Source organism: Poeciliopsis prolifica, unplaced genomic scaffold, assembly GCF_027474105.1.
Source record: "Poeciliopsis prolifica strain line A6 unplaced genomic scaffold, Auburn_PproV2 SCAFFOLD014, whole genome shotgun sequence".
Taxonomy (NCBI): Eukaryota; Metazoa; Chordata; class Actinopteri; order Cyprinodontiformes; family Poeciliidae; genus Poeciliopsis; species Poeciliopsis prolifica.
In genome coordinates, this window is record NW_026562389.1 from 4,127,640 (window position 1) to 4,152,566 (window position 24,927).

Here is a 24,927-nt window from a genome sequence, read left to right on the forward strand (position 1 = left end):
ATGTGAAGAATAAACTTAACAATCATTGTTTGCTTGATGACGCAAGACTGGCTTTACTTGACCCCATCAGAAAGAGTTAGAGATTTGAACTTTTGTTGCATGTCCAACTGGCTTTTCCAGAACTTGTCAAATATATTAGCCAACCATTACTGCACTCCAAATAGTCCTCTGTGGTATGAATATTGTGCACACTGATATTTTGATGATGATGACGATATATTTGTGATATATTGAGCAGCCATAGTCAGAACATTTGTAGAAAGCAGCTCAATATTATCTTCAGGGCTTAAACTGCCAACCTTTGAGGTTTAAATATGTTCCAATGTCTTTTTCACATAAAGAAGAATTTGTTTAACATACCTGATTAGTGGCAGCCAGCTCTGGATCCTCTTCTTCTTTATGATCCTGGGTTTCATAATCCCGCTCCTTCTCTGTCTGAGGCAGTATGTTGCTGATTTGCTGATGAGAATCCCTAAAACTAGGCGAAACAGAACTCCTCATATTAGAGCTTAAGCTGCTGCGGTCATCAGTCTTTGTTTCGTCCTGGATGCCTCCGAGAAACGGATCAGCCATGCAGGAGAAACCTTTCAGCTTCTCTAAAGTAGAGGAGCAGAGTCCTCCTCCTCCTTCTCGACTCAATGCTGGCTTTGCCTCTAGGGATAAGAAACAAACCAAGAATATTCAGTTTTCAAACGGTAAAGAAAATATTTTTAGAAGAAATGAAATTAGATGATAAGCTTGTGTTCACTTTCAACACTCTGAGAAGGTCTGGCGTCACACTGCACGTCTTCCACCTGTTGGTCCTTCACAGCCAGTTTGGTTCGTTTTGATGGCAGCCCATCTTCATCACCAGAGGAAAGTTTCAACTGAAGTACAGAAGCCACATAATCACAGGTGCAATAAATTAATGTGTACCTAAAAGTTAATTAACTTCAATATTTAATTCATGAAACTCAAAAATTTTGATTTATAGATGCAAACAGTGAAATATTTGAAGCAACTGTTTTTTTTTATTATTATTTTAATTTTGATTATTGTAACTTAGTGCTTATGAAAGCCATAAAGGTGGTTTATCACAAAAGTATAACTTTACCAAAAACAAATAAAAAAACAGCAGAAATGGATGGAAATGGATGTTCTTGTACTGTAAAGTATGAGCCTTCAGTACTTGGACTGGACCCTTTTTGCATGACTCTGTGAATCAGTGCTTAGAGGCAAGCAGCCTGATGCTTTGCTGAGGTTTTGATGAATTAATTTATCCATTAATTAATTGATCCAGGTGGCCTTCAGCTCATCTCCACTATGGGGTCTGGTGTCTATCATATCCTGCTTGGGGTACAGGATGCAGTTTGTTGATCAATAAAAGAAGAGTAACCCCAGCAGGTGGAATCCCCTTAGAAATGTGAACAGATGCCAAGTTTTGTTGGAAAATTAAATCAGCAACTCCATAAAGTTTGTCAGCAGAAGGAAACATGAAATATTTAAAAATACCTTTATGTCTGAATAAAGTACAATATTCAGACATAAAAGGTCTTAATTCAAAGTCCTCCTATTATACCTGTACCTCTTGCACTTGCATCTTTTTCTCTTTTTCCTCTCAACGTGCAATTAATATAACTGGACACTGGATTATAACTGGAATATTCAATACATCATTCCTTTCAGCCCATAACAGTGGATGATTCAAATAACTGAGTGCTGATAGAGCAGAGGTCACAAAACTGTAGTCGAAATCCTTCTTTATGTGACATTAACCTTCCCGAGAAACTGAATTGTGGGAGGCAATTCAAACCATACATGTCGGATATCCAGTGACTTCACCTTTCCTCTTGAGAGCCGATGCCCTGCAGGATTAGGTTTAATCCCACACTGAGTCCTGCTGCTGCTGCTGCTGCTGCTGCTCAGGCCTCCAAAGTACCTGCTGATGGAGGTCTGGCTACTGCAGGGCTTCTTCTCAGACTTTGGCATGTTTACATTTCTGTCTTTAACCGAAATGTTCTGGAAACCTGGAGAAAACCGGTCATAACAAAGTTGTTGAAGCTCCACCGGCTTTTCAAAACACAGCGGCGCAGGAGCTGACGTCACTCAGGCGCGTAAAATGACGCTCAGGGGCGTAAAATGACGATTTACGCGCATTTTTTTTAATGGCAGTTGCCAAGCAACGTATTGATGTGCACTACCGCCATCTGCTGGAGTGGAGGATGCCCACCCAAACAAACCAAAAGGATCTCTGTCCTTTCTATCAATTTCATCTTCTCGCGGTATTTCAGAAAAGAACATCAGAACACATTAAACTTTAAAATCTCTTTAAATGTGTGATTTTTATTGTGACCCTTTTAAAGACACCAATAAGTTGAAATTAACCAGTAGAACCAGTAATAGTCTAAGATGAAGTGACTTTTTTCCCATTTCTACTAGTAAAGGGCTGATGGCACCTGTACATAACCTCAAGGCTTAATACTGAATATTATCAAATTTTTTGAGTAATATTTGCTGATGCTGATCCAAAAGCTATGCTATCATAATCAAATACAGACTGTATTAAACTTGTGTATATTGCTTTCAATGTTTGTTTGTTTTTTCTCAGCACTCCACTGACTCTCCACCAAACACCACATTTAAAACTCTCTTGCACTTTTTCATTATTTTTTGAATAAGAATTTTTCAAATAAGATTTTCATCCAGCCATAAACCCAAAAACCTAAATGGCTTTCGTCTTTCTAAATTGTGATTATATATTTGCAATTTTAGATTTTCAGACACTTCCCTTGTAAAAAATAGTTTTGTTTTGTCTATAAATGTTTTAAATCCCCATTTAAAGGACTAATTGCTTTATTAATTGCTTCTTATATATTTTTAACAGTAAAATTTAAGATTTTATCCCTCTTCCGGATTGCTCCATCGTCAGCAAATAAAAAAAAAAAAAATAGATATATTGATATATTGGTATTTTCTAAAACTTTATTACAAGAGTGAACTTTAACAAAATATTATAATCAAAATGTCTCTTCTCCTCCCCTGTCACAACAATAATATCTCCATCTTTCAAAACTGGATATCAATGGAAAACAATTTCCGGATATGGCCGTTAAAAAAAGATGGCTGATAAGATTAAGTGGACTATCTGCTGTAATTTTAGATTTTTTAAGTAATATGTAATCTCAGCTGAACATATTACACTTTTAATTTTAAATATAAAAATGTTTTCTGCTCAAAGTTTTTCCCCACAAAATCTTAGACTCTGAAAACTAGAAAAAAGTCAGTTTGACTCACCAGCGTAATTCTAATCTGGCAAAGCTTTAACATTAACCAGTGAAGGTTACATGTACAAATAATTAACATGTTACCCTTGACAATGCTCGTTTGTTCTTTCCATATCAGGCAGGAATGTATTTTACTGTCTGATATGGACAGTAAAAAATTTAAGTGGTTCAATGTGACTTTCCAAATTACGGTACTTTAAACTTTGAAAGTTTAAAGACTTGGAAAACTTAAAGTAAGAAGTTTTGAGTAGTTTATAGTGAGAAACTTTAAACTTTCCAAGGAGGCAATACAACTTCAGAGACCTTTTTGATTTTTTTGACATAAACATCTAAAATTCATCCTACCAATGCCAAAAGGAGGAAATCCAGGAAGCTAAATCTTGAGCTCTTATTTATCCTATTTCTCCATATTTAGCATATTGAGAAACACGATATGTTAGAAAAACCTTTGTAGCTACACACACAAAAAAGGTAATCATTATGTGTGTGCAGCATAAACAATATTCACAGTAGATTGATGCAGCATGTTTGTGCCATAATCACTAGAAACCATGTGTTTGTTTAAGTTCTGTTTTTGTGCTTTCATGTTTTGTTTTTAACTGTGTCACTCTAGGAAAAACTCTTATGAGACACCACAGAGGATGTCTGTGGACAACCCTGACCATCTTCTTCATGAGATGCCTTGGGAACAATAGTGTCTTCAGTCAGAGGCTTCTTCGAAATCACTGTAATACAGACTGTTACAAAAGATCTTTCCTGTTGTAGTTCTAGAAGAATTAATGAGCTACAACAACTTTTAATTTTAATTTATTTTTTTGTCATTGTGATAAAGGGAGATGCAATCAGAGAAATGCACATTTGTCTTTTGATATTTTATTTAGAAAATCAGAGTAAATACAGGTGTCTGAGTAAAGAAAAGCAAGAGAGAAGAAAGAAGAAGAAGTGAAACTTAACACATACGGTTCTCCTTTTTATCTTATCAGTAACGTACACTGCGCCTTCCACCCATCTCTCTCCTGTAGGCAGTTTATCTACATTTCTCCCGGCTCTGGTTAATTAGTACTTTTGTCCCTAAATCAAACCCGGTTCAAAGAAGTTTTGGTTTGAAAGAAAATAAAAAACATCTTGACTGAAACCTCTATTGTCAGATGCATAAGTATAACATTTGCTCAGAAATCTTCATTATCAGCTCCTTAATCTTCCCAGTAAAAAAACAAACTGTTTATTTTCCAAGACAGGATCAATAAAGTATTTTTGAATTTTATTGAATTTGAATACTAAAAATGTTATTTTTTATTTCTTTCAACTGTTTTTAATCACAGTGCAATAAAAATCTGTTAATATACAGTCACATTTTCTAAATGACATATTCCAATATCCTGAATGAACAGCAGTCAGAACGAAAGTGATGCTGGGTTTTTATGAGGACCATAATGTCATTGGAGTGCTCTTTATATTCGGGTCTCATTGGAGCGGGCTTATTCAGAAAAACAAACTGAAAGAAGAAAGGACTGAAAGAAAAAGTTTTTTTCCTTTTTCAACGTTTATGATGAAGCTTTACGGATTTCTTGTCCTGTTTGTAACTTTTTCTGTTGGTAAGAATTTCTTGAATTTAACAAAAAAGGGGAAATAAAACAAATATTAGCTTTTGTAAGCAATTCAGGTTTTCTCATAAAGTGTAGACGTATCTCTATGATAAGTCATATTCTTTTGTTTAAAGTTCTCCTTATTAATGCATAAAACATTTGAACTGGATTTTATTATTTTTTTTTATTTCAAACCAAATTTTGAGTCTTGTTTTTATTGAAGATTGATTGATTGATTTACTCATTTCTGCAAAACAATTTTACAGAAATAAACTCATTAATGTACTAAATTCTGTAATAAGAGTTTGGATTGAACTGTATTAATACTGTTTTCAACAGTACAAACAATTTTCTCATGTTTTTACCGTTAAAGGCTTTATGACTTTCTTTTAATTTAACTGAACATTAATATTTAAGCAGCTTGTAAATTTAATATGAAAGATACTCATCTGTCAAGTTCTTAGCTTGTTTTCGCTGTTATTGATACTCATGTTTAATTCTTTTGATTCTTCATTCAGCATCTGGATTGAGATGCTACCTGTATGGCACAGCAGATTCTATTACCTGCTCTGGTATTCAAACGTGTCCTGCTGGTTATGACCGATGTGCTTCTGCCAAGATAGAAGGTAAGCTATTGAATGTATGAGAATCTGATAGAACTGATCACTTGAAGAAAGGTTTAACTTGTTGTATGAGCACATTAAGAACATTCTAGCGTGTTTATGAATACTTCTCATACGTTTTCTTGCTCTTACAGGAGTCACTTTCAAGGAGTGCTTGAAAAACACAGACTGCATTTCTCCCATAAAGTGCTGTGGAACGGACTTGTGCAACAGTGCCATACCAACTGGCCCTGGTGTCACTCTGCTGCTCCTGTCTTCAGCCCTTATGATGCTCTTTATTTAAGGCTCTGAAATCATGATCCTGTTCTGGTTTATTGTTTTGTCTTTTAACAATTACTCTGAGTTTACAGTTTACATGCAGTCATCACAGATATGCAGCAGTTTGTCTGTTCTGAACATGAAACAAAATCTGAAGCCATGAAAGAATAAACTAATCAAATGCTCAATCAACAATTTGCTGTTATGTGCTCTTTTCAATAGCAACATTTTTGAAGATAACGTGATCAACCATTATGTTTTCACATTTTCTAAGCTCAAGAATAAAACGTGAAAGACACCAGGCTCTTTCAGGGGCTGTAAAGTTATTCAATAGTTATCTCTCATTTTTATTTAGATGAAGCTCTAATTATTTTTGTTTAGTACTTTTAAAGGGATTATGTATTATGTAAAATTTTATTTTTGGATCTTTATATTATGGTATAATATTATCTTGTCATCAAAAACATACCTGGAATGTTGCTGTGATTTTTTTTTATGAATGTTTGAGAAATATTTGAAGCCATTCAGGAGTGCCTAAATGGTTGCTCACATAAAGTGATGATGATATACACAAAGCTCCTCCTTGGAGTTGCAGACCCCAGTTGAGCTTTCACCCCACAGAGCAGCTCAATATCACTCATCCCCCCCAAACTAGCGGCAGCAGCAACAATTACCAAATGCCTGGTGGAAGTGGGAATCTGCTGATCTCATCACACAAACTATTTCTCAGTCCAACGCTCCTAATTACAGTTGTAAACGGCATAATGGAGTAGCATTGTTGTGGTGATGTTTTGCTGATGTGCAGCTGCAATTTAGGATCCTCTAGTTCTTGGGGAAAGTTTCAGCACTGAGAATGAGAAGTAAGTGATCAAGAAGGTGAAACAGTATGGTTGACAGGAAACATCTGCTTGCTATGGAGGCCTAGAAACCGAGCTATTTTTTCTAGTCACACAGTTATTCTGTTTAGCTTAGCATAGCTTGTATATAACTGTTTTTTTATACTAACTCTATTCAACTTACTTACCAACTTAAGGTAAAAATTATTAAACCATTATAGACTACAAATACTTAACATAGTTACACTCTTCCTTGTCAGCTGCTGTGCTTTATCTTAACTTTTGAAACAATTCAGCATGCACACATGCTCTGGTATGTTTTGTGCCTCTGCATATTACATAAGTAGTCAACATGGGCTGCCAATGAAAAAGATACTAGATCTATATTTGGTCCCAGTGCAGCCCTGATGGTAACATCATGTTGTCAGCATACTGGTCAGAGTTGACAGGGAGATACAAAATACAGGCCAGTTTGAATCATTTTTCTGAATTTCCTTTCTATCTTTTACTCAGGCTGTTGTTCACAGCAGTGAAAGGTGTTCTGTGTAAAAATGTCCACTCTGGTGGGTAAGTGTAGAAATCACAACCATTGGCCTCGGCTTCATTTTTTGTTTCCAAAGACTAACTTAATCTAACTCATATTAGAAACAACCTAGATTCATAGCAGGCTGTATCAAATAAGGCCGACTTCACAGGCAGTCACATGAAGGCTTTTGAAACCAATTTATCTCACCACTTACTCAAAAACAGACTGCAGTTCTTGTGGTTTTCTATTGCATGAAAATGATTTGTTGGCACTCAGAAAAAGTTTCTATTTGGTCACAGACGACCCAAAAAACAAACACATACAACTTCCTTTTTCTGCTGTTCTTGTGATTTTCTATAAAATGAAACTGTTTTGCAGTGACTTCAAGAAAGTTCCTATTATGTAGCAGCTTAAATTTCTGAATTGGTGTAATAAGTGGTGCACAAAAGAGTCCATATATTTATTTATTTGTTTATTTTTTGTTTCATTTATCTTGAAAACATAACTACTATTTGATTTTGTACACAAGTTTGGATTAAAATAAAGTTCAGGTTAAATACACTGTTGGCTGTACAGATAAAACATCAACAAAATCACAATAACTGCAGTAATGATCTGCTTTCCCAATTATTTTTGACTATTTAAATTATTTACTGGTAACTTTGGAACATTTAAAAATGGGATTTACATTTTTAGCTTTCACCTTCCTTCAGTTACCATTTACTGTGAAAGCCTGTAAAATTCTATATTAAAATTCTTATCTGTATTGTAGCTAATTTTTAGCTAGATCAGTGTTTGTTTTTCATCAATTTGTTAATGTTTTCTTAAAAGTGGAACTCTTGTTATAATTCTTTTACAAGATACTTGGCTGTGAATGTTTTACAGTTAGAATTACAATTCTACAATTAATCATTTTATATTTTGCTTTTTTTTCTTTGTTGGTTTACTATCACTTCAATGGATGACCTAGCATGATCTAGTAAAATATATATATATATATTTTTTTATAAATCATCTTACTTGACTCTTCTTTCTTTCTCCTAAACAGTTTTTGTTTGTAGCCTAAAGTTATTAAGCAGATTTTTTTTACTTTGTTGCCTAGAAATAGAATAGAATAGAATAGCATTTATTGTCATTGAACAGGATTCAACGAAATTTCTATTGCAACTCCCGTGCAAAAAGTCAAAATATACAATATTAAATAAACAAACACACAATAATAATAATATATACAACTAAAATTAACTAAAGGCACTCAACCACACCAAAGAAGAAGCAGCAGGTCCAATTATGGTAAAGTGCAGATGATGTGACAGTGCAAGTGCAGAACAACATGGCTGTGTGGGGGTGGGGGGTGTATGTGAGGTTATGATATGTGTGGGAGGGGGCGGCAGGGAGTAATGGCTCTGACGGCTGTGGGGAAGAAACTGTTTCTCAGTCTGTTTGTTGTAGTCCGTATATTCCTGAACCGCTTGCCTGATGGCAGCGGCACAAACAGACTGTGGCCCGGGTGGCTGGAATCCATGGCTATGGATCCAGCTCTCTTCTTGACCGGCCTATGTAAATAGAGTCCAGGTCCGGGAGGGGGCATCCCACAATGCCTTGTGCTGTTCTCACCACCCGTGTCAGTTGTTTCCTCTCCAGTGCTGTGCAGCTACCATACCACACAGTCACGTTGAGGCAGAGGACGCTCTCGATCGTCGCCCTGTAAAAGTTCAGGAGCAGCCGTGAAGAAAGTCCAGCACGTCTCAGTTTCCTGAGGAAGAAGAGCCTTTGTTGTGCTTTCTTCACCAGGTGGGAGGTGTTGGTATTCCAGGAGAGGTCAGGTGACGTGATGTGGAGGCCCAGGAACTTGATGTTGTCCACACGCTCCACCTCTTCTCCATCTATGAGAAGGGGAGTGTGACCCGTCCTCCTGGACCTGCTGTAGTCCACAATGACCTCCTTGGGTTTAGCACCAAGTTATTGGCTGAACACCACTGAGTGAGCTGCAGAATCTCCTCTTTGTAGTGGGTCTCGTTGTTGTCTGAAATGAGACCCACTACTGTTGTGTCGTCCGCAAACTTGACGACTGTGTTGGTGGGGTGGATGGCAACGCAGTCGTGTGTGAACAGGGTGAAGAGAGCTGGGCTGAGCACACAGCCCTGCGGCGTGCCTGTGTTGAGGACCAGTGGGGACGATGTTGAGCCACCTATTCTCACCACCTGAGGCCTGTTGGTGAGGAAGTCTCTGATCCAGTGGCACAGTGAAGCAGGCAGCCCCACCTTGAGTAGCTTCAGCACCAGCTTGTCTGGGATGACGGTGTTAAATGCTGAGCTGAAGTCTACAAATAGCATCCTGACAAATAGGTTCTTATAATGTGCTGTATCAACAAAAGTATTTGCTCGCCCCTACAAATGATCAGGTGTTCCAGTCACTTCCATGATCACACATGTATAAAATGAAACACCGAGGCAAGTATTTGCAAATATTTGTGAAAGAATGGGCTGCTTTCAGGAGCTCAGTGAATTCAAGCTTTGATCTGTGTCAGGATCCGCTGTATCAATAAGCACATCCTTGTTGATGTATCAACAAGCGCAACCAATTTAAATTTCTTAAATATTCCACAGTCAACTGTAAGCTGTATAAGAAAATGGAAGTGTTTGGGAACAACAGCAACTCAGCCACGAAGTGGTAGGCCACGTAAAGTGACGGAGCGGCTGCTGAAGCCAAAGAGCAAAGAGCTTGTCAACTTTCTACTGACCTCCAAACTTCATGTGGCCTTCAGATTAGCTCAGGAACATTATGCACAGAATTTACATGCCAAGTGAGTTGCCTTGTGTGAAATAATGCAAACATGAACTGTTTTCTGTTGAAAACTTTGTGTGTGAGAAATAATAAAAAAAAAAACAACTTTAATTTAAAAATCTAATTTATATTAAATATTTAATTTAAATTAACAATTTACATTTTTAAAGTCACATTAAATTAACCAGCTGGAAAGTCAACTTTAAAGCGACATTCTATTCTATTCTATTGTTTTTAGCACAATGCTTATGTATTCTTCCTTTATGCATTTTCTAGCTTTTAAAGGCTTCCCTTTTTCAAATGGACAGACTCCTCCTGTATAATTCATAACTGAATTACAATATGATTTTTATACCCATTAAAATTGATTATTGTTGATTTGTTGCTGCCGAAATGGTGACTTTTTCTGTTTTATCTACAGTTTTCACTCAAGTTTTTGTGCTCAGTTTCTCTTTAACTTTTCTATATTTACTATTGTCGATGTGAACTGGACCTGGAGTATGACTTGCTTTGAATGAGAAGGCAGTTATTTGATCAATTTTATCTTTTTTTGTTGGTACTATTTCCTCCTATTTAGTCATGTCCTCTCAGCAATTCATGTTTTAATCTTACTTAAAATATAAATAGAGTTTATATTAAATGTATGATTTTGCTAAAATCCAACACAACCTGCTATTATCATTTATTATTTCCAGCTATATTGCTACCAGGTAAATTACAACATTTATGGGCTGTTTATTCAGATTACAGGCGGTCCAAAGACAAAACCGAAACCAAAGACGGATAACAAAGTGTGCACAACCCATTTTGTTTCAGAGGGCTGATTCACAGATCAAGTTCACAATGCAGCTTCACGGAGTTCTGATCCTGTTTCTCTCATTCTCTGCAGGTGAGATTAGACTTACTTTTTAACAAAGACCGATCAAATTTAAAATGCATTTAAAGTAAATGTGTCTCTCTGAAGATTATGTTTTTAACCTGAAACATTCAAGAATCCATCTCATCTCTTGGCTAAGTAAACTTGTCAACATTCAAAATATTTTTACATTAGTTTCAAAAATACAGATTTTGTATTTAATACGCCACTTTATTGTGGTAATATTATTTACCTGTATGAGTTTTACTACATTGAAATGCTCCCTTTTAGACAATGAGTGAAAATATGAAGTAAACACATTTTGTCACATTTTACATTGACTTTTTATAGCTTGCTCATGTTCAACACTTCTTTTTTCAGCATGTGGATTGAGATGCTACTCATGTGTATCAACTGCATCTAACTCCTGCACTGACATTGCAACTTGCCCTGCACAATTCGACAGATGTTCTTCTGTTGAAAAAGATGGTGAGCTGTTAAATTTATTTGCTGCAAGTAGTGATCACTTACAAAACGATTAAATTACTGGCATAAGCATTTTATGGTCATAGTGTTATATTTATAAGCCCTATTGACATGTTTTCCTGTTCTGCCTGATAGGAGTGGTTGCCAAGGCCTGCATGCTCAGTTCACTCTGCATTTCTCCCATAAAGTGCTGTGAAACGGACTTGTGCAACGGTGCCGTACCAACTGGCCCTGGTGTCATCCTGCTGCTCCTGTCTTCAGCCCTTATGACGCTCTTTATTTAAGGCTCTGAAATCATGATCCTGTTCTGGTTTATTGTTTGGTCTCTTAACAATTAATCTGAGGTGTCAGCAAACATGCAAATGGGACAGAAATACAGCGTTTTTATTCATCATGTAATACACATGTCTCTTTTAACAATAAAAATGTAGTGAGGTAATAAACTAATGAACTGCTCAAATTGCTGTACTGTAATATTTTTTTTATAAGTGAAGTGTTTTATTTAAATGTTCTTCTCAATATAAAAACAACTAATAACTTGATCAACTAGCGTGTTTAACTTATATTTTCCACTATAATAAAACGAGTAAAATGAAGAATATAAAGTTATTCCAGTTACTCCAAATCTACTCTCTCAAGATGTAAAACAAATACACAATGGAAAAGGAAGAACAATTTGTAGAGTTTCACATGGCATTTGCATCTAACGTGAAGAGATTAGTTTAGATTTCTGAACTTGTCAATTTGTTTCATTTATTTCTACTGGTTGCCAACGTCAAGTTCATATAACATGGTGGTTACAACCCAAATAGTCAACACATGCACACACAGAAGAAAAAATTATTATGAATTAAGTTTAATAAAATTATGACAGTATTTGTTATAGATGTATTTGAAAGCAGCTATAATCAAAAGGAGGAAAGAAATATTTTTACCAGAAGCCACCCTTGGCTTTGTGCCTCTTACAAGATTGTGACAAAGAAATAAAATGACACACACAGAAGTTGTGCAAGAAACAGAAGATCTTGCATGGACAGGTTTTATACGGAAACTATTCGTGAGGTGCTCAACCACAATGCTGTCTGCAGTGTTCACACCCAGCTTGAATTTCGTGAGAAATAGCTTATCATACCCTGCCAGGTCCTGCTGGAGGTTTTTTCATGTTAAAGGAGAGTTTTCCTTCCGATTTTTACTGAAAGTGTGGTCAGAATGAGGAACAGTTTCAAAGTCAGCAATGGAATGCAAGCAACAACTTTTGGCAACATGTTGGTGCAGGAGGAATGAATGCTGCACGCTACTTTTGATAGAAAGCATTTTAATCATTCTTTAAAAAGTTTCCTTGAAACAACATCTGTTGTAAAACTGATACAATGGAGATTGACTTAATTCAATTGAATTTAATTGTTCTAAAATTGTTCATTTCCTTTATTTAACCAGGTAAAACTCCATGGAGATCCAGATCTCATATTTCTGTAAACTCTGTGAGCTGCTGTCATTCTGAGACCTGAAGAAGCTTTTTGAATGAGTTGAAATTTCTGAAAGAAACAAGAGATGGAGCCCAGTTGCCACTTGTTTAAATACAAAGAGCAGTCATTGCAGGTGTGACTGAGAATCTATGTCACTGGAATGAAGAATCACATCAATGTACATTTAAAAGTAGGTAGTTAGATGTTGCACTCTCAATGACTTCCCTGCAAGAGGAAAGAGGAAGCTGTTATTTTAATTTTTAATCTCTATTGTTCTCAAAAGTTTGAGACCGTTTTGCTCACTGGAAAATACAACTTACAATATTCATAGGCACTTCCTCTCTCAGTCTCTAATATCAACCAACATTTCTTGATTATTGTCTAATCCTCAATTATTTACCAAATCAAGTTTCAACATATTTTTCACTACAGATTTATTGCTTTCTATGTGTGACATGATAAACGCTTAAACGCTACAACACTAGCAGTGACTAGAGACACAAACAACGGTTAAAATGTATTATATTTATTAGTGAGACAAATCAAGTCAAAATCAACACAATAAGGTTAGATTGTGCCCAAATATATTTTAACACAGCAGCAAAATAATAACAGTGGGAAACCAAATGTGACTGCTTTTAACATATCGCATGACTTAAACGTAAAGTTAAATTGAGTTTAACACTGGAAAAGAAAGTTGTCCCCTCACTGAAAGAGGAAGATAACTATGAGACTGTGCTGAAATCACATGCCATATCAGGTTTTTGCATGTCATGCAGTACATTCAATAAAAGAAGTTGAAATAAAGAAAGTCAATAATCAGAAGAAACACTGCTGGCATTGATTTATCAGACAAACACTATCAGGAGTGTGAGAACTAAAAATTATTTTTTACACATACAACCTTGTTAAAAATATTACATATGAATACAATAATAATTACAATATGGCACAATGTTGCAGAGCAATCATATTCATTCAAACCTACAGAATGTTAGGAAATCTATACAGAATCATTGTGAGAAATGCAACACTTCAAACATACATGCGCTGCATTAATAATGTATTGTTCAAATTGTTTGGCACTCGCCCTTTAAATACCAAGTGTTTATGTGCAGCAGCCAAAAGGGTTACCATTAAAACAAAATTGAAAAAAAAACCCCTTTAAGCCTTGAAAGATCTCTACTGTCACGCTGGAGTTCCCTGGGTTAATTTCAATAAACATCAGAAATAGCTCAGCGTATCTTTTTGATTATTAACAGAGTTCCCTTTAAAAAAGTCTTTGGGTGGTTAAACTCTCTGTAAAGGTAACATTTTACATTCTGCTGTCATCTTTTCACTTCCTGCCAGCTGTTTTCAGCTCTGCTAAAAAGCAAATCAGGTCTAAAGACAAACCTCATGACATATCAATATATTAAGAGTGTTACGTCCAGATAATTTAACCATTTTTGTGCTTTTGTCTCATGCTAGCAATCACTGTAAGTGCATAATAGTTCATGCATTTGCAAAGACGTGGCTTCAAGCATTTCAGCGTGTACAGAATTGTATCAAGACTTCGCTGCTTACTTTGCAAAGCAGAGATAAGGAAAGAAAACGACCAGGCAAATGTGAAGAACAGGAAAAATATGGCATCATACAGAAAAATAATTTATAATAAACCTGCTACTGTAAATAAAGAACATCTCAACATTAATGGCACCCTGAGCAATAAATTTAGCTTGTGCAATTTTGAAAGTGAAATGGCACAATAGGTCAGGAATCACCAGCCTGAAAGCAATTTGCAGTTTGCTTACAAGTACCTAGAATGACAGGATTTCTCCTTCAACTGTTTGTTATTGTCAAGTGAAATTACAATAAAGTGCAGAAATCAAAAATGTAAGTTTATGCATGTTAACTTGGGCAGCTGAAAAGTTGGTAAGTTCAGACAAGCACTTTTACCAGAGGTCCAAAAGCCCAAGTCAGGATCCATATTGGCATCCAGAAAGCCTCCAGCAGATGTACTCCTTATCTTATGGCACAGTTATCTGAGCTACCCTGCATTTTAGTTTAGTTTAGAAAAACAACCATGACCCTAGTTGCATGTCATCTAAAGCTGATGGTGTTAGGCATTGAGGATTAGTTTTCTGCACTACAAAGGAAGGCTTTAGTTATGGCACTATCAAGGATTCGCTTGATGGAAGGCACATGAGGATGAGGTTTGGCATAAAAATGTAAAGAAAACTAAAAACGAGATGCACAAATCAATAACCATATCTGGCTTGATTGGCTCTGATCAGTAATTTGCAAAGCAGATTCTGATTTTCTTTTTATTTATTAAACTTATAAAAGCTAAAGATCCATGTTTGAATAGTGTATGCATACCGGGATAAAGAATGTGAATTCAAAGTGTTCCCTGACCAAGGATGTCACTTTTTACTGCCCTTTTATCTTACTGTCTTCAAAATGCCAAGACATTGACAGTCAGTGAATTAAATTACATCCTATATTTGTGTACCGCAAGGAAAATGAGATTAAAGGCTCATACATATTCCACAAGAGCAGAAAAATTAGTTCCCACTTTCAGAGTTGCAAGAAAGAAGAATAAAATTATTTTCTTCAGGTCAAATTTGACAGTTTTAGCTTCTTTTTTTGCACATATTCAGAATAGTTTCTTGTGTGGCTGGTCACAGTGGAGTTCTGGACCTGAATTAAATTTTCTAACATGACATGTTTTTTTCAACGTGTTAAAAGTTCTTACGGAAAATATGTAAATCAGCAGGTCTAACTTCAAAGAAAATCAGAGACCTGTGTTGGTCAGTAAAGATCTGATTGGTGCATCTCTTCAAAAAGGGAATTTATTTATTCAGGCAAAGAAGAGCAGCTTGTTGGATGCATAGACACAACATCCACCAAAATGTGAACTTTCCCTTTAGAAAGCAAACATTCTGTGTCATTTACTGGCTTACTTGCTGAAGATACAGTGCATCTGTCAGTGCATCTTTCTGTAAAGTTATTTTTTTATGTCTCAACCCATAAAAAGTAAGCTAACTCATCCAGATCCACAGGGTAGTCAGTGAGGTACATGGGACCTTTGTATGTTCCTTTTTTGCTTTTCCAGTGACCTGCTGGGAGGTAAATGTCCCTCTCTTGTTTTCCTGGCTCCAACACTGGAGCCACCAAAAGGTCATCCCCAATCAGAAACTGGGAGTCAATCTTAAAGGCTGCCTCGTCGTCTTTGGCGATCCACCACAGAGGCCTTATGATGGGGTCTCCAGTACCGACAACTTCCCCTGCCAGCTCAAGAACCCTAGGAGCCACCTCAGTTTCATGGAGCTCTGAAAATGTCCGTGCAATCTGAATCACCTGGAGATTAATAAATTGTGTTTTAGCATCACAGAAGAGCACAATCAACAAATCATCAAGCATTTATGTATTTATATTTAGCATGAATGTGGAAAATTTCATTGATGGTTTCATCTCAGCTAATATCTGACTAGGAAGGAAGGATTTCAGTTAATAAAGCAACAATTTGGGATTACAATCAAATATTCGGCTTAGATGGTTTTTAACCAGCAGGTTGTGATTTGAAGGACATAAGAAGAGACCCATTGAAATCCTGAACAAATCGACTCAGATACACGGCATTCTAGTAATTATTTTTTGCTTTATAACAACAGCAAATTGGCTGCGAGAAAGAAAGAAAAAATACTGAAAACATTGTGGGTTTCAATCTCTACAGTTTGGTTTTGAAGAAACTAAACCGTAATTTTTAAAGAAACATGTTGGTGCCCTCTTGTGGTAATATTGAAAACTGCTCAAAGAAAATAATTTCTTCTCTGAATGTGAATCATATATTAATTATATCTTTATTTGGCAAATGTATTTAATGTATTTTAAGCATAAAAATCAATCAGTATTCATAGTCCTTTATATTCTGAATATTCTGTCACAATCCAAAATTTCAATGCATTTTACACAGATTTTATGGGACAGACCAGCACAAAGCGGTGCATAATTGTGGATTCAAAGGGAAATTCTACATACAACCATGTATTCATTTAATTGTTTTCTGACCTGACAGGCTGAGCATTTATCAGAGAAGGAGGCAAGAGGCCCATAATAACGCTACAGATGCTGCATAGGTCTACAGCTAATGTTGAAAAATCTGCAGCACAACTATGAGGTTTCTACTCCACAAATCTAGTTTTCACAAAGGGGTGATAAACAAAAATGAATTTTTATAAGAAATCCCAAAGAAGTCCAATTTGGCACACGCAATGTAAGGGACAGTACAAACATGTGGAAGAATGGTGCACTGGTCAGAGGAGACCAAAACTAAACTCCTTCATTTTTAACCTACTTGAGAAATGCATTGATGCCAAAAGTAAAAGAGAGGACAATATAGCAAAAACAAAAACAATAAATACATTAAATCATAAACTTATTCCAATAATGAGATGTCTTGTACATGCTCACCTCATCGCCATAAGCCCATGGTGGTATGGAGAATTGCATGGCAGGCATAAAAGCGGACAGCTCTAACCATCGGATGTACAGCTCTTTGTCTGGCAGAGCATGTGTTTCATTTACCAAACCTGAAATACAGTAGAGTTATCAAGACCTTTAAAAATTCAGATCAAAACACCTAGGTTCCAGTGTTTCCTACCTGTAGTTCGGTTGGGGTACGCATTTCCTCCTATCATGTCTGGTAAGACAAACTGGTATCCCAGAATGCTTATAGTCAGAACAGTGGGGATGATAGACTTGAGGCCAAGCTCATATCCCCAAACTGAATCTCTGTTAATGATCCTGAAGAAACAGGAGATATTCTGACTCTGGTAACCCACACGGAGCTCGGCATGTGAACTGAAAGGTATGGCCATCTCGGCATAGCGCCGGGTGAAGGTGGAGGGGTCAGACAGAGGGATCAGAGTGCTAAAATCACGAGGGAGGTAGGTCGTTTCCCCTGCGTCAAACTTGAATGACGTCACATTATAGCGCCTTGTGAGGGAATTTAAGTGTGACAAGAACCATGTAATAGCTTCTGGGTTTGTAAAGTCCAAGATGCCTCCAATCCCATTCCACCATCGGACCAGGGCGGGCAGTTCTCCGCTTCGCTCGTGGACAAACAGTCCTTTCTCCAGAGCAACTCCGAAATTTATAGAGTCGTAGTTGATAAAAGGATGTGTCCACAGCGTCACCTGAAATCCATCTTTAAAGAGTTTTTCAAACATACCGCTGGCATTGGGGAACTTCTGGGGGTCAAAGTCAAACTCTCCATAGTCAGTGGTGTAGCGGTCATCCAGCTCTAAATGGGACCACTTAAAGCCATATTTAATGATGTCTGATGCGTAGCGCAGCAGCTTCTCCTGAGTTACAGCTGTCTTATAAAAAGCCCCAGTGGACCACACTGGCTTTTTGAACAATTCCTGGGATGGAACCCTGATGGGCTTTGGAAAGTATCGACGCACCTGACAAAACAAAACAACACAAAGAGCATAAAGTGTGAAATAACATTTAATATCAACCTCTTTTCTTTTTGTTATTAAGGGACACTTTGAAATAAATTCAAATTTTGTGTACCTGGTATACTGATAGAGGACATGCAATGTAAACTAGCTTTTTGATTATATTTTGTATATATTTAAACATTATATAAATGACTTCAAGGTGTAAAAAGGTTTTAAAAATGAACCGTTTCAAAAATAAAATCTTTTGTCATACCATTTAAACATTTTCTGGAGAGTCCTGGAGTGAATAGTCTTCTCTGGTTCTCTGGTTGTATGGACCGGAAAAGACTGGTCCATACAACCAGTCGTCTGGTTGGACGGACCAGAAGACCATGCAACCAGCGATATGCATCGACTCCATGCATATCTCTGGAATCAGTGCATATGCATAGAATCAATGCAGTTACTAGTGTGTTATTAGTAGTAGTGTGATTTGCATCACTGAACTGCACACAGTATTTTCAAATGTTTTGGTATTTATTGATGGTTTCTTTGAACACAGTGAAGAAAATAGTAAAACTATTAATCCTAACAATAATGACAGTTTTTTTTAAAACATCACTAATAGAAATTTATCATGACAATGATAGAAGAATTTTGATTCTTAAGAATCAGATGTTGGAAATAGTGTCATATGAACAAATGCTGGCTAAATAATGACAAAACTTCAAGGAATCCTGGGACTATTTCCTTTCCTGCAACACTGGGACAAGTAAACTCCTTTGATTAACTGCTGTTTTGAAAATGCTGTTTACTGTGAACTTCTGTTTACTGTGAACTTCTGTTTACGGTGGTTGTTTCTGCTAACATCGAGGATTTTGTATATGTTAATTTTCTGCGAAACTTTTATTGATTTGATATGCGCTGACCTAGTTGCTTTGTTTTTTGTATTTTTTTTTTTTTTGTTTGTTTGTTTGAGGTGGGGTTAATTGGGGGGGTTCCATACATATGTTCTGAAAAATGCTAAAAACTTTAATAATAAAAAAAAGAATCAGATAATAAATGATATAATAAATGCCCACCACCATCAGCAGCAGCATTTATCAAAGACAAACTATAGAGTTTATCTGTGCAAATATTTTAGATTTTAAGTCACTAATAATCTTTAAGAGCTCTTCCTAATACATAAGTACAATTAAGGTTTTGTCAGAAAATATCTTTCTGTTCTCTCCATCTATGCAAACATACCTACCATATATTTGTGAAGTGATGTGAGATCCAGCCCCACACAGACCCTGTAGCTGAGCTCAGGGAAGCCGGAATGTCCCACCGGTGGTTTAAAAGGAGAGCCCTGGTATCGGGCCACAAATCTGAGAGTCTTGCTCTTCTCTGACCAGCCCAAATGAAAAGGGACAGAGTCCTTAATCTTTATTGCGGTTGCATTGGAAGACAGCCAGTAACGCTCAAGGATTCCCCCAAATGCATTTCGATTGGAGTAAACATCGCTGGTGATGAAAGGAGACGGTTCCTTTTCGCCTTGGTTTCTTATAGGCCAGTGCTGCGTTGCCATCTCTGCTCCTCCGTACCAGTGAGAGTTATTGTAGGCCATGGCATGTTCCACAGAGCTCATATCCATCAGCTCCTCCCAGTGAATGCGATAGCACATTACCGTGTCCTTTTCTCTAACTGTCTGGATGAAAAAGTTCAGCTTGCCAGTTTCTGACCGAGTACAGCTGAGAATATGTCCCTCCTTTGTGCAGGAGTCCAGATCTAGAGCGCCAGACCTAGAACAATGCACACGAGAGAGGACACATGACACAAGAGGGGAAGTTATTCACAGTACAGATTAAGAAAGTCATATTCTGTGCAGCTGAAATCAAAACTAACTGTAGCTAGACTACAAAGCCTCAGCTATGGGCTATTTCTGTTGATATGACCTCTGCAGATAATGGTCCATGACTAAAATGGTCTTCCCTTAGGGGGTAATCATGTGTCTGTCTCATCTGGTTTCCCATCCCTAACTCACAAACCGCAGACTGGCAGCCACTCAGCACGAGCATCCAAAAACACTGAACAACTCTACTGAAGCAAACACATCTAGTCACTCCACAAGAGGTGACCATAGTTCTTTTACCAATATTTATTCCTGGTTCTTTGCTGAGTCCTTAAATTTTGTAGCAGTTCCCCTTTTCAATTTTGTTTTAGTTTGCCTCGTCCATCTGCCTATCCTTTAACTTCACAAGGTCCAGTTATCAATTTATGTACACAATCTAATTCAGTCCAAGACAATTAATTTAGTTTAGTCATATACATTCATGAAGAATAACATTGTGACAAGAAAAGGCACACTGACTCATATTTAAACTAAGCACTGCCATGTGCAACAAATCGTGGAGCACTGTTTACAATTATGACACCTTTCTATCAGTCCCAAAAAATTATTTTCAATAATATAAGGTCCAGGCCCCTCTGGAAAATGAGATCCAGATCTCAATGGCGTTTACCTGGTTAAATAAAAGGAAATAAACTTTTTTTTTTTCAAAATGAGCTACAGTTTTTCATCTGTTTTTTTGGCTGGCCTTCCCTCCCAACATGTATCAATAAGCTTTGGCTGCCCATAAACATTCTTTGATTAGTCACTGTTTCTTCCTTGGACCATTTTTGACAAATACTGACCACTGCACAAATGGTCAAAGCCCAAAATGAATTTTTGGAATTATTCTGATCCAATTGTCAACCGCTAAATGTTCAACTGTTGTCAAACTTGCTCGAAACATATGCCAGTATTAACAGGAACCTTATGATTGACATATGCTCAGATTCAAATCAAATTAAAAGTACGGTAAAATCAAAATTGGCATAATATTAATTGCGAATAGGTTTTAATAAAAAAAGGCCAGTTGATTGCAATGATTTGTTGACTTTATAACAACCAGATAAAGCAGGTGGCAGCACTGAAGAAGAAAGTCTCCTAAGCAAATGTTTCTAATTTAGTTATTATCAAAAAACCTACATACAAATAATATAGAAACCAAAATTCACTGTTAATGTTCTATTTTGGATCTAACTGAACTTTTCCCCCAGTAGCATGAACATTTTACTATATTATATCCATATCCTAACTACAGATTATAATGAGTGTTTTATTCTTTGCCGTTTTTTTAGCTGATGTCAAATTTTTCATTCCATAAACTTAGAAGGTAATGTTCTTCAGCCATCTTCTCACGCTACTATTCGTATACTGTCACATTTAAGATTTTCCATTCATTTCATTTGTAAACCGTGTTTAATTTTATAATCAACATCAGCATATTTTTGGACTAGTTCTGTCATTATTGACCAGCGAACCAATAAAGATGAAAATCTGTTGAATAATTAAACAGTTTTCCACTGCAGACTAACCTGAATGCCATGCTGAAGACAGCCTCCCCGGCTTGGTTCCGTATAACGTAGCCATCTTTTTTCAGGTCCAGTGACTCGGCCTTCAGCAGATGGGCTTTACGAAGAGACAATGAATAATAGAACCAGGCGATGACAGCGGCCAGAACCAGCACACCACCCAACAGACCTGCCAGCACCATCGGCCGGCTATCCTCTCCAAATTTCTTTTTCCGTGGGGAGCCATGGGCTCTGTCAATCACATGCTGCTCTCCAGGAGCTCCTGGAACAATCTGATACATGCTGAAATCTTGTATAAAGGTGTGAAAAGAAGCAGGTTTGGTGGCGGTGCGACAGCTGCTCACTTGGTATCAGTGCTTCTTGAGAATGATCTCGCTGGCAGCTGAAGTCTACCTGCAAATTCTTAATGTCTTCATATCTGGATAACGACTGATATGTCGAAACCTGTAAGATGAGAGATATTAAACGTCAGCTGAGGGATGCCTCAATGTTCAATCAGAAGGAGGAAGGAAGAATAAAACATGACAGCAGAACGTCTGAAGCTGCTTTCTGCTCCAGCTCCTAGACGCTGCGCTGGAGTTACTCGCATTGGTCGCAAGTGTCCAGCAGCATATCTAATTAGTATCCAGCAGATAATGTGTGCAGCAGGTGTAATCTGATAAACGTCAGGTAGTCAGGTTCAGTATTCATATAAAGTTACACAAGCACCAGAGCTAATAAAAGTAACGAAAGCCTAACAAGAAGCTACAATCAGTCAGAACAGCACAGACACCAAGTCAGCAAGGTACAGCTTCATTTATCACTGGCCCAAAGTAAATAATATTTAGGATGAGCAGCCCTCTAATATCTACACTGCAGCAAGCCTGTAGTTTTCAGTAAACTGCACGTCTGGTAGATCATTAAAACGTCACTTGAATAAGGCAAACTGATTACGTTTCAACTCTGGTTTCTTATTTTTTACTAAAGTTACTTTGAGTTCTGCGCAAACATCCTCTCCAGCTTCAGTTCTACTTTTACTTCCTTCTTTCCTTCCAAAAGCATTGGTGCACATATAACTGCTATATTTTGCAGCATTAATTTCAATATATTTCATTGTCGTTTTAGACCAACACAAAGTACTACATGACTGTGAATCAGAAGGAAACAGTAAAACACATCTACAATAAAATATTTTTTGAATAGAATGGCATGCTAAAGCATTGATTAGAGTTCACCTGTATGTGTAATTTAATCACTATGCAAAAAGAGCTGCATTAATAGGAATGTTTTATGACAATAAATTAATCATGAAAAATGATAAGCAATACAATAAATGCAGATAGGTCAGATATAAAGCTGTAAAACGTTTTTAAGACAGGACTAAATTAAACAAAGCAACATCCTGAGTTCTTAATGTTACATTTTCTTCCCATCATCAAAAATAGAAAGAATATGGGACACGTGTAAACAGAGCAAAACACTGCCAGTTTGCAGCTGCTTCTAATCGGGCATGTAAAAGAGAGTATTATTCAGAGAAGGAGAAGAAGAGGAATTGCAGAGATTCACATTTCGAATAGGAGAGAGTTAGTAGAACAGCTATATAAATAGTATCATAATGAAGAGTGGCATGAAGAAAGACATTGAAAAAGAGGAGGGATGGTAGGCATGTGAAAGGTGGCACCACCTTATACATAATATACTAATCCCATAGTGTGGTGGAAAACAAACAACATGAACACAACATTTACACAGTGTTACACGATGCTCAGGGGATGGTTTTCCTGACCTGGGACAATGTGACTAACCAGAGTTGATAGGAAGACACAGACACAGGACAATACTGGAAGAGAATCTTTTACACGCTCCAAAAGATTTAAGAATGGAGTAAGGGTTCATCTTCCAGCAGGAGAACAAACGCTAACATGCAGCCAGAACTACAATGTTTTAGACCAAAGCATGAAGTTGATTTCAGGAAAAATCAGCCAAGTCACACACCCCTCCTCGTCAATGATGCTGCAGTGGAACAGGTCAGGGACATTAAATTCCTGGGCACACAGAATACTGACACTTTGACATGGTCCCTCCAAATCTCTGATCTGGTGAAGAAATCTCAGCAACATCTGGACTTTTTACGTCAGATGAGAAGAGCAAACCTCCCCCCTCACATCTTCACCATTTTCTACACAGGGACGACAGAGACTATATTGGCCAGCAGTATCTCTGTCTGGTTTGGAGCATTGAATACCTCTGACTGGCAACGTGTAGGTGAGGACAGCTGAGAAAATCATTGGGACTGAGCTTCTTTCCAGCCTTGAAACAGCTCACAGTTGCTGTCTGTCCAGGGCTCGGGCAATTATAAAAGACCCCTTCCACCCTCAGCATAGTTTGTTCTCCCTGCTACCCTTTAGGAAAAGGTTCGGCAGCTTCAAATGCAGAACAACCAGACTCCTCAACAGCTTCATCCCTCATGCCCTGGCCCATAAGGATACTAAACTCACATTAGTTCAATCTTTTATAATATGCATTTATCCAGATCCCTTTATTTTTACTTATTTATTTATTATTGGAGCCTTGCAACAAAATTTCTTTCAATTTGTAAATTTTTAAATGTACAGCTTAATGACAATTAAATCTGTCCATATTCCTGTATTGCAATGTCAAAAAATCCATATTCTAAATTTAATCCAGAACCAAATGTGACCAATTTAAAGCGGTAGACAGACTTTACTAAAACTCTCCTTTATTTTACAGCTGAGACAGAAGGCGGCTCTATTGAAAGTGTGTAATATTGCACTTTAACACACAAAACAAAGCATGTTTCCAAACCTTTCCATATCTTTTATAGGAAAGGTTTGATAAACACAAAATAATTTCTCCATAGTAACTCCAGGTCTGTAAATTAAAAAAAAATGTAATTCTACTTTGATAGACAAAGCTGTTTAGTGTAAGTTTTCCCAACAGGCTGAACCTGTCGAGACGTCAGTGTCACGATAGCACTTTTCTGTTCAGTATATACGGTTTCCCAATAGTTACCTGCCAGTTACCTTTAGAGTTGAAATACACGTTTTTACGACAACTAAAGGTAGAGAGATATACCTAACACATGTAAAATGACCCCAGCAGCTTCGTAAACCGGACATATTTACCTTATCTCTGCCGTTGAGTGGCCGAGGTCACTTGGCGTGTCCACACAGTCGAGATGTCAACCAACGTATCGATCGTACTGCGCATGTGCGCAGTGGCTTGAACCCTCCCAGCCAATGCAGTGATTCACATTGCGCCGCAAGACGGACTCATGGGAAATGTAGTACACAGACAGTTTTAGGCTTGTGAAATGAAATATCCTATTTATTTTTATAATGTTTTGTGTTCTCAAATTACAAATTTGAAACAAAATTAAAATCTATGAAGTAACTGTAGCCATTAAGATAAT

General features: G+C 37.0%; 4 protein-coding genes across 6 annotated transcripts in view; 2 read left to right on the forward strand and 2 right to left on the reverse strand.

Moving 5' to 3' along the window:
- The window catches only part of msh3 (mutS homolog 3 (E. coli)), a 37,528-nt gene extending 35,454 nt beyond the window's left edge, over positions 1-2,074 (reverse strand). For both annotated transcript variants that reach the window (XM_055039748.1, XM_055039746.1), the window contains exons 1-3: positions 1,822-2,074; positions 749-866; positions 361-653 (exon numbers count right to left, since the gene is read on the reverse strand). In XM_055039748.1, the coding sequence (XP_054895723.1) occupies positions 361-653; positions 749-866; positions 1,822-1,968 (558 nt within the window). In that variant the 5' untranslated portion in view covers positions 1,969-2,074. The remainder of the gene's footprint in view (positions 1-360; positions 654-748; positions 867-1,821) is intronic.
- Positions 2,075-3,876: 1,802 nt separating this feature from the next.
- Positions 3,877-5,925, forward strand: LOC129366121 (lymphocyte antigen 6C2-like). Of its 2 annotated transcripts, none has more exons than XM_055039749.1 (3): positions 3,877-3,990; positions 5,368-5,475; positions 5,607-5,925. In XM_055039749.1, the coding sequence occupies exons 1-3, from the start codon at positions 3,888-3,890 to the stop codon at positions 5,753-5,755; spliced, it is 360 nt and encodes a 119-aa protein (XP_054895724.1). In that variant the 5' UTR covers positions 3,877-3,887; the 3' UTR covers positions 5,756-5,925. The 2 variants fall into 2 exon arrangements, with proteins under 2 accessions (XP_054895724.1, XP_054895725.1); XM_055039750.1 differs by lacking the exon at positions 3,877-3,990 and adding an exon at positions 4,754-4,858.
- A 4,729-nt stretch (positions 5,926-10,654) lies between these two features.
- On the forward strand, positions 10,655-11,681 carry LOC129366074 (lymphocyte antigen 6G-like). Its single transcript, XM_055039660.1, has 3 exons — positions 10,655-10,768; positions 11,117-11,224; positions 11,357-11,681. The coding sequence occupies exons 1-3, from the start codon at positions 10,723-10,725 to the stop codon at positions 11,503-11,505; spliced, it is 303 nt and encodes a 100-aa protein (XP_054895635.1). The 5' UTR covers positions 10,655-10,722; the 3' UTR covers positions 11,506-11,681.
- A 1,516-nt stretch (positions 11,682-13,197) lies between these two features.
- Positions 13,198-24,718, reverse strand: LOC129366143 (myogenesis-regulating glycosidase-like). Its single transcript, XM_055039819.1, has 6 exons — positions 24,641-24,718; positions 21,519-21,959; positions 19,369-19,900; positions 17,333-18,137; positions 17,143-17,261; positions 13,198-16,029 (listed from the first exon to the last, which is right to left on the reverse strand). Exons 2-6 carry the CDS (start codon positions 21,794-21,796, stop codon positions 15,685-15,687), a joined length of 2,079 nt encoding a protein of 692 aa, XP_054895794.1. The 5' UTR covers positions 21,797-21,959; positions 24,641-24,718; the 3' UTR covers positions 13,198-15,684.
- Between the last annotated feature and the right edge of the window lie 209 nt (positions 24,719-24,927).

Coding starts and splice junctions, on each gene's coding strand:
- LOC129366121 (XM_055039749.1), top strand. CDS start 3,888: ATGAGACACCACAGAGGATGTCTGTGGACAACCCTGACCATCTTCTTC. Junction 3,991..5,367: donor GAGGCTTCTTCGAAATCACT/GTAATACAGACT, acceptor TTCTTCATTCAG/CATCTGGATTGAGATGCTAC. Junction 5,476..5,606: donor TGCTTCTGCCAAGATAGAAG/GTAAGCTATTGA, acceptor TTGCTCTTACAG/GAGTCACTTTCAAGGAGTGC.
- LOC129366074 (XM_055039660.1), top strand. CDS start 10,723: ATGCAGCTTCACGGAGTTCTGATCCTGTTTCTCTCATTCTCTGCAG. Junction 10,769..11,116: donor GTTTCTCTCATTCTCTGCAG/GTGAGATTAGAC, acceptor TTCTTTTTTCAG/CATGTGGATTGAGATGCTAC. Junction 11,225..11,356: donor TTCTTCTGTTGAAAAAGATG/GTGAGCTGTTAA, acceptor TCTGCCTGATAG/GAGTGGTTGCCAAGGCCTGC.
- LOC129366143 (XM_055039819.1), bottom strand. CDS start 21,796: ATGTATCAGATTGTTCCAGGAGCTCCTGGAGAGCAGCATGTGATTGAC. Junction 17,262..17,332: donor GTACCCCAACCGAACTACAG/GTAGGAAACACT, acceptor ACTGTATTTCAG/GTTTGGTAAATGAAACACAT. Junction 16,030..17,142: donor CATGGGCTTATGGCGATGAG/GTGAGCATGTAC, acceptor ATTAATCTCCAG/GTGATTCAGATTGCACGGAC.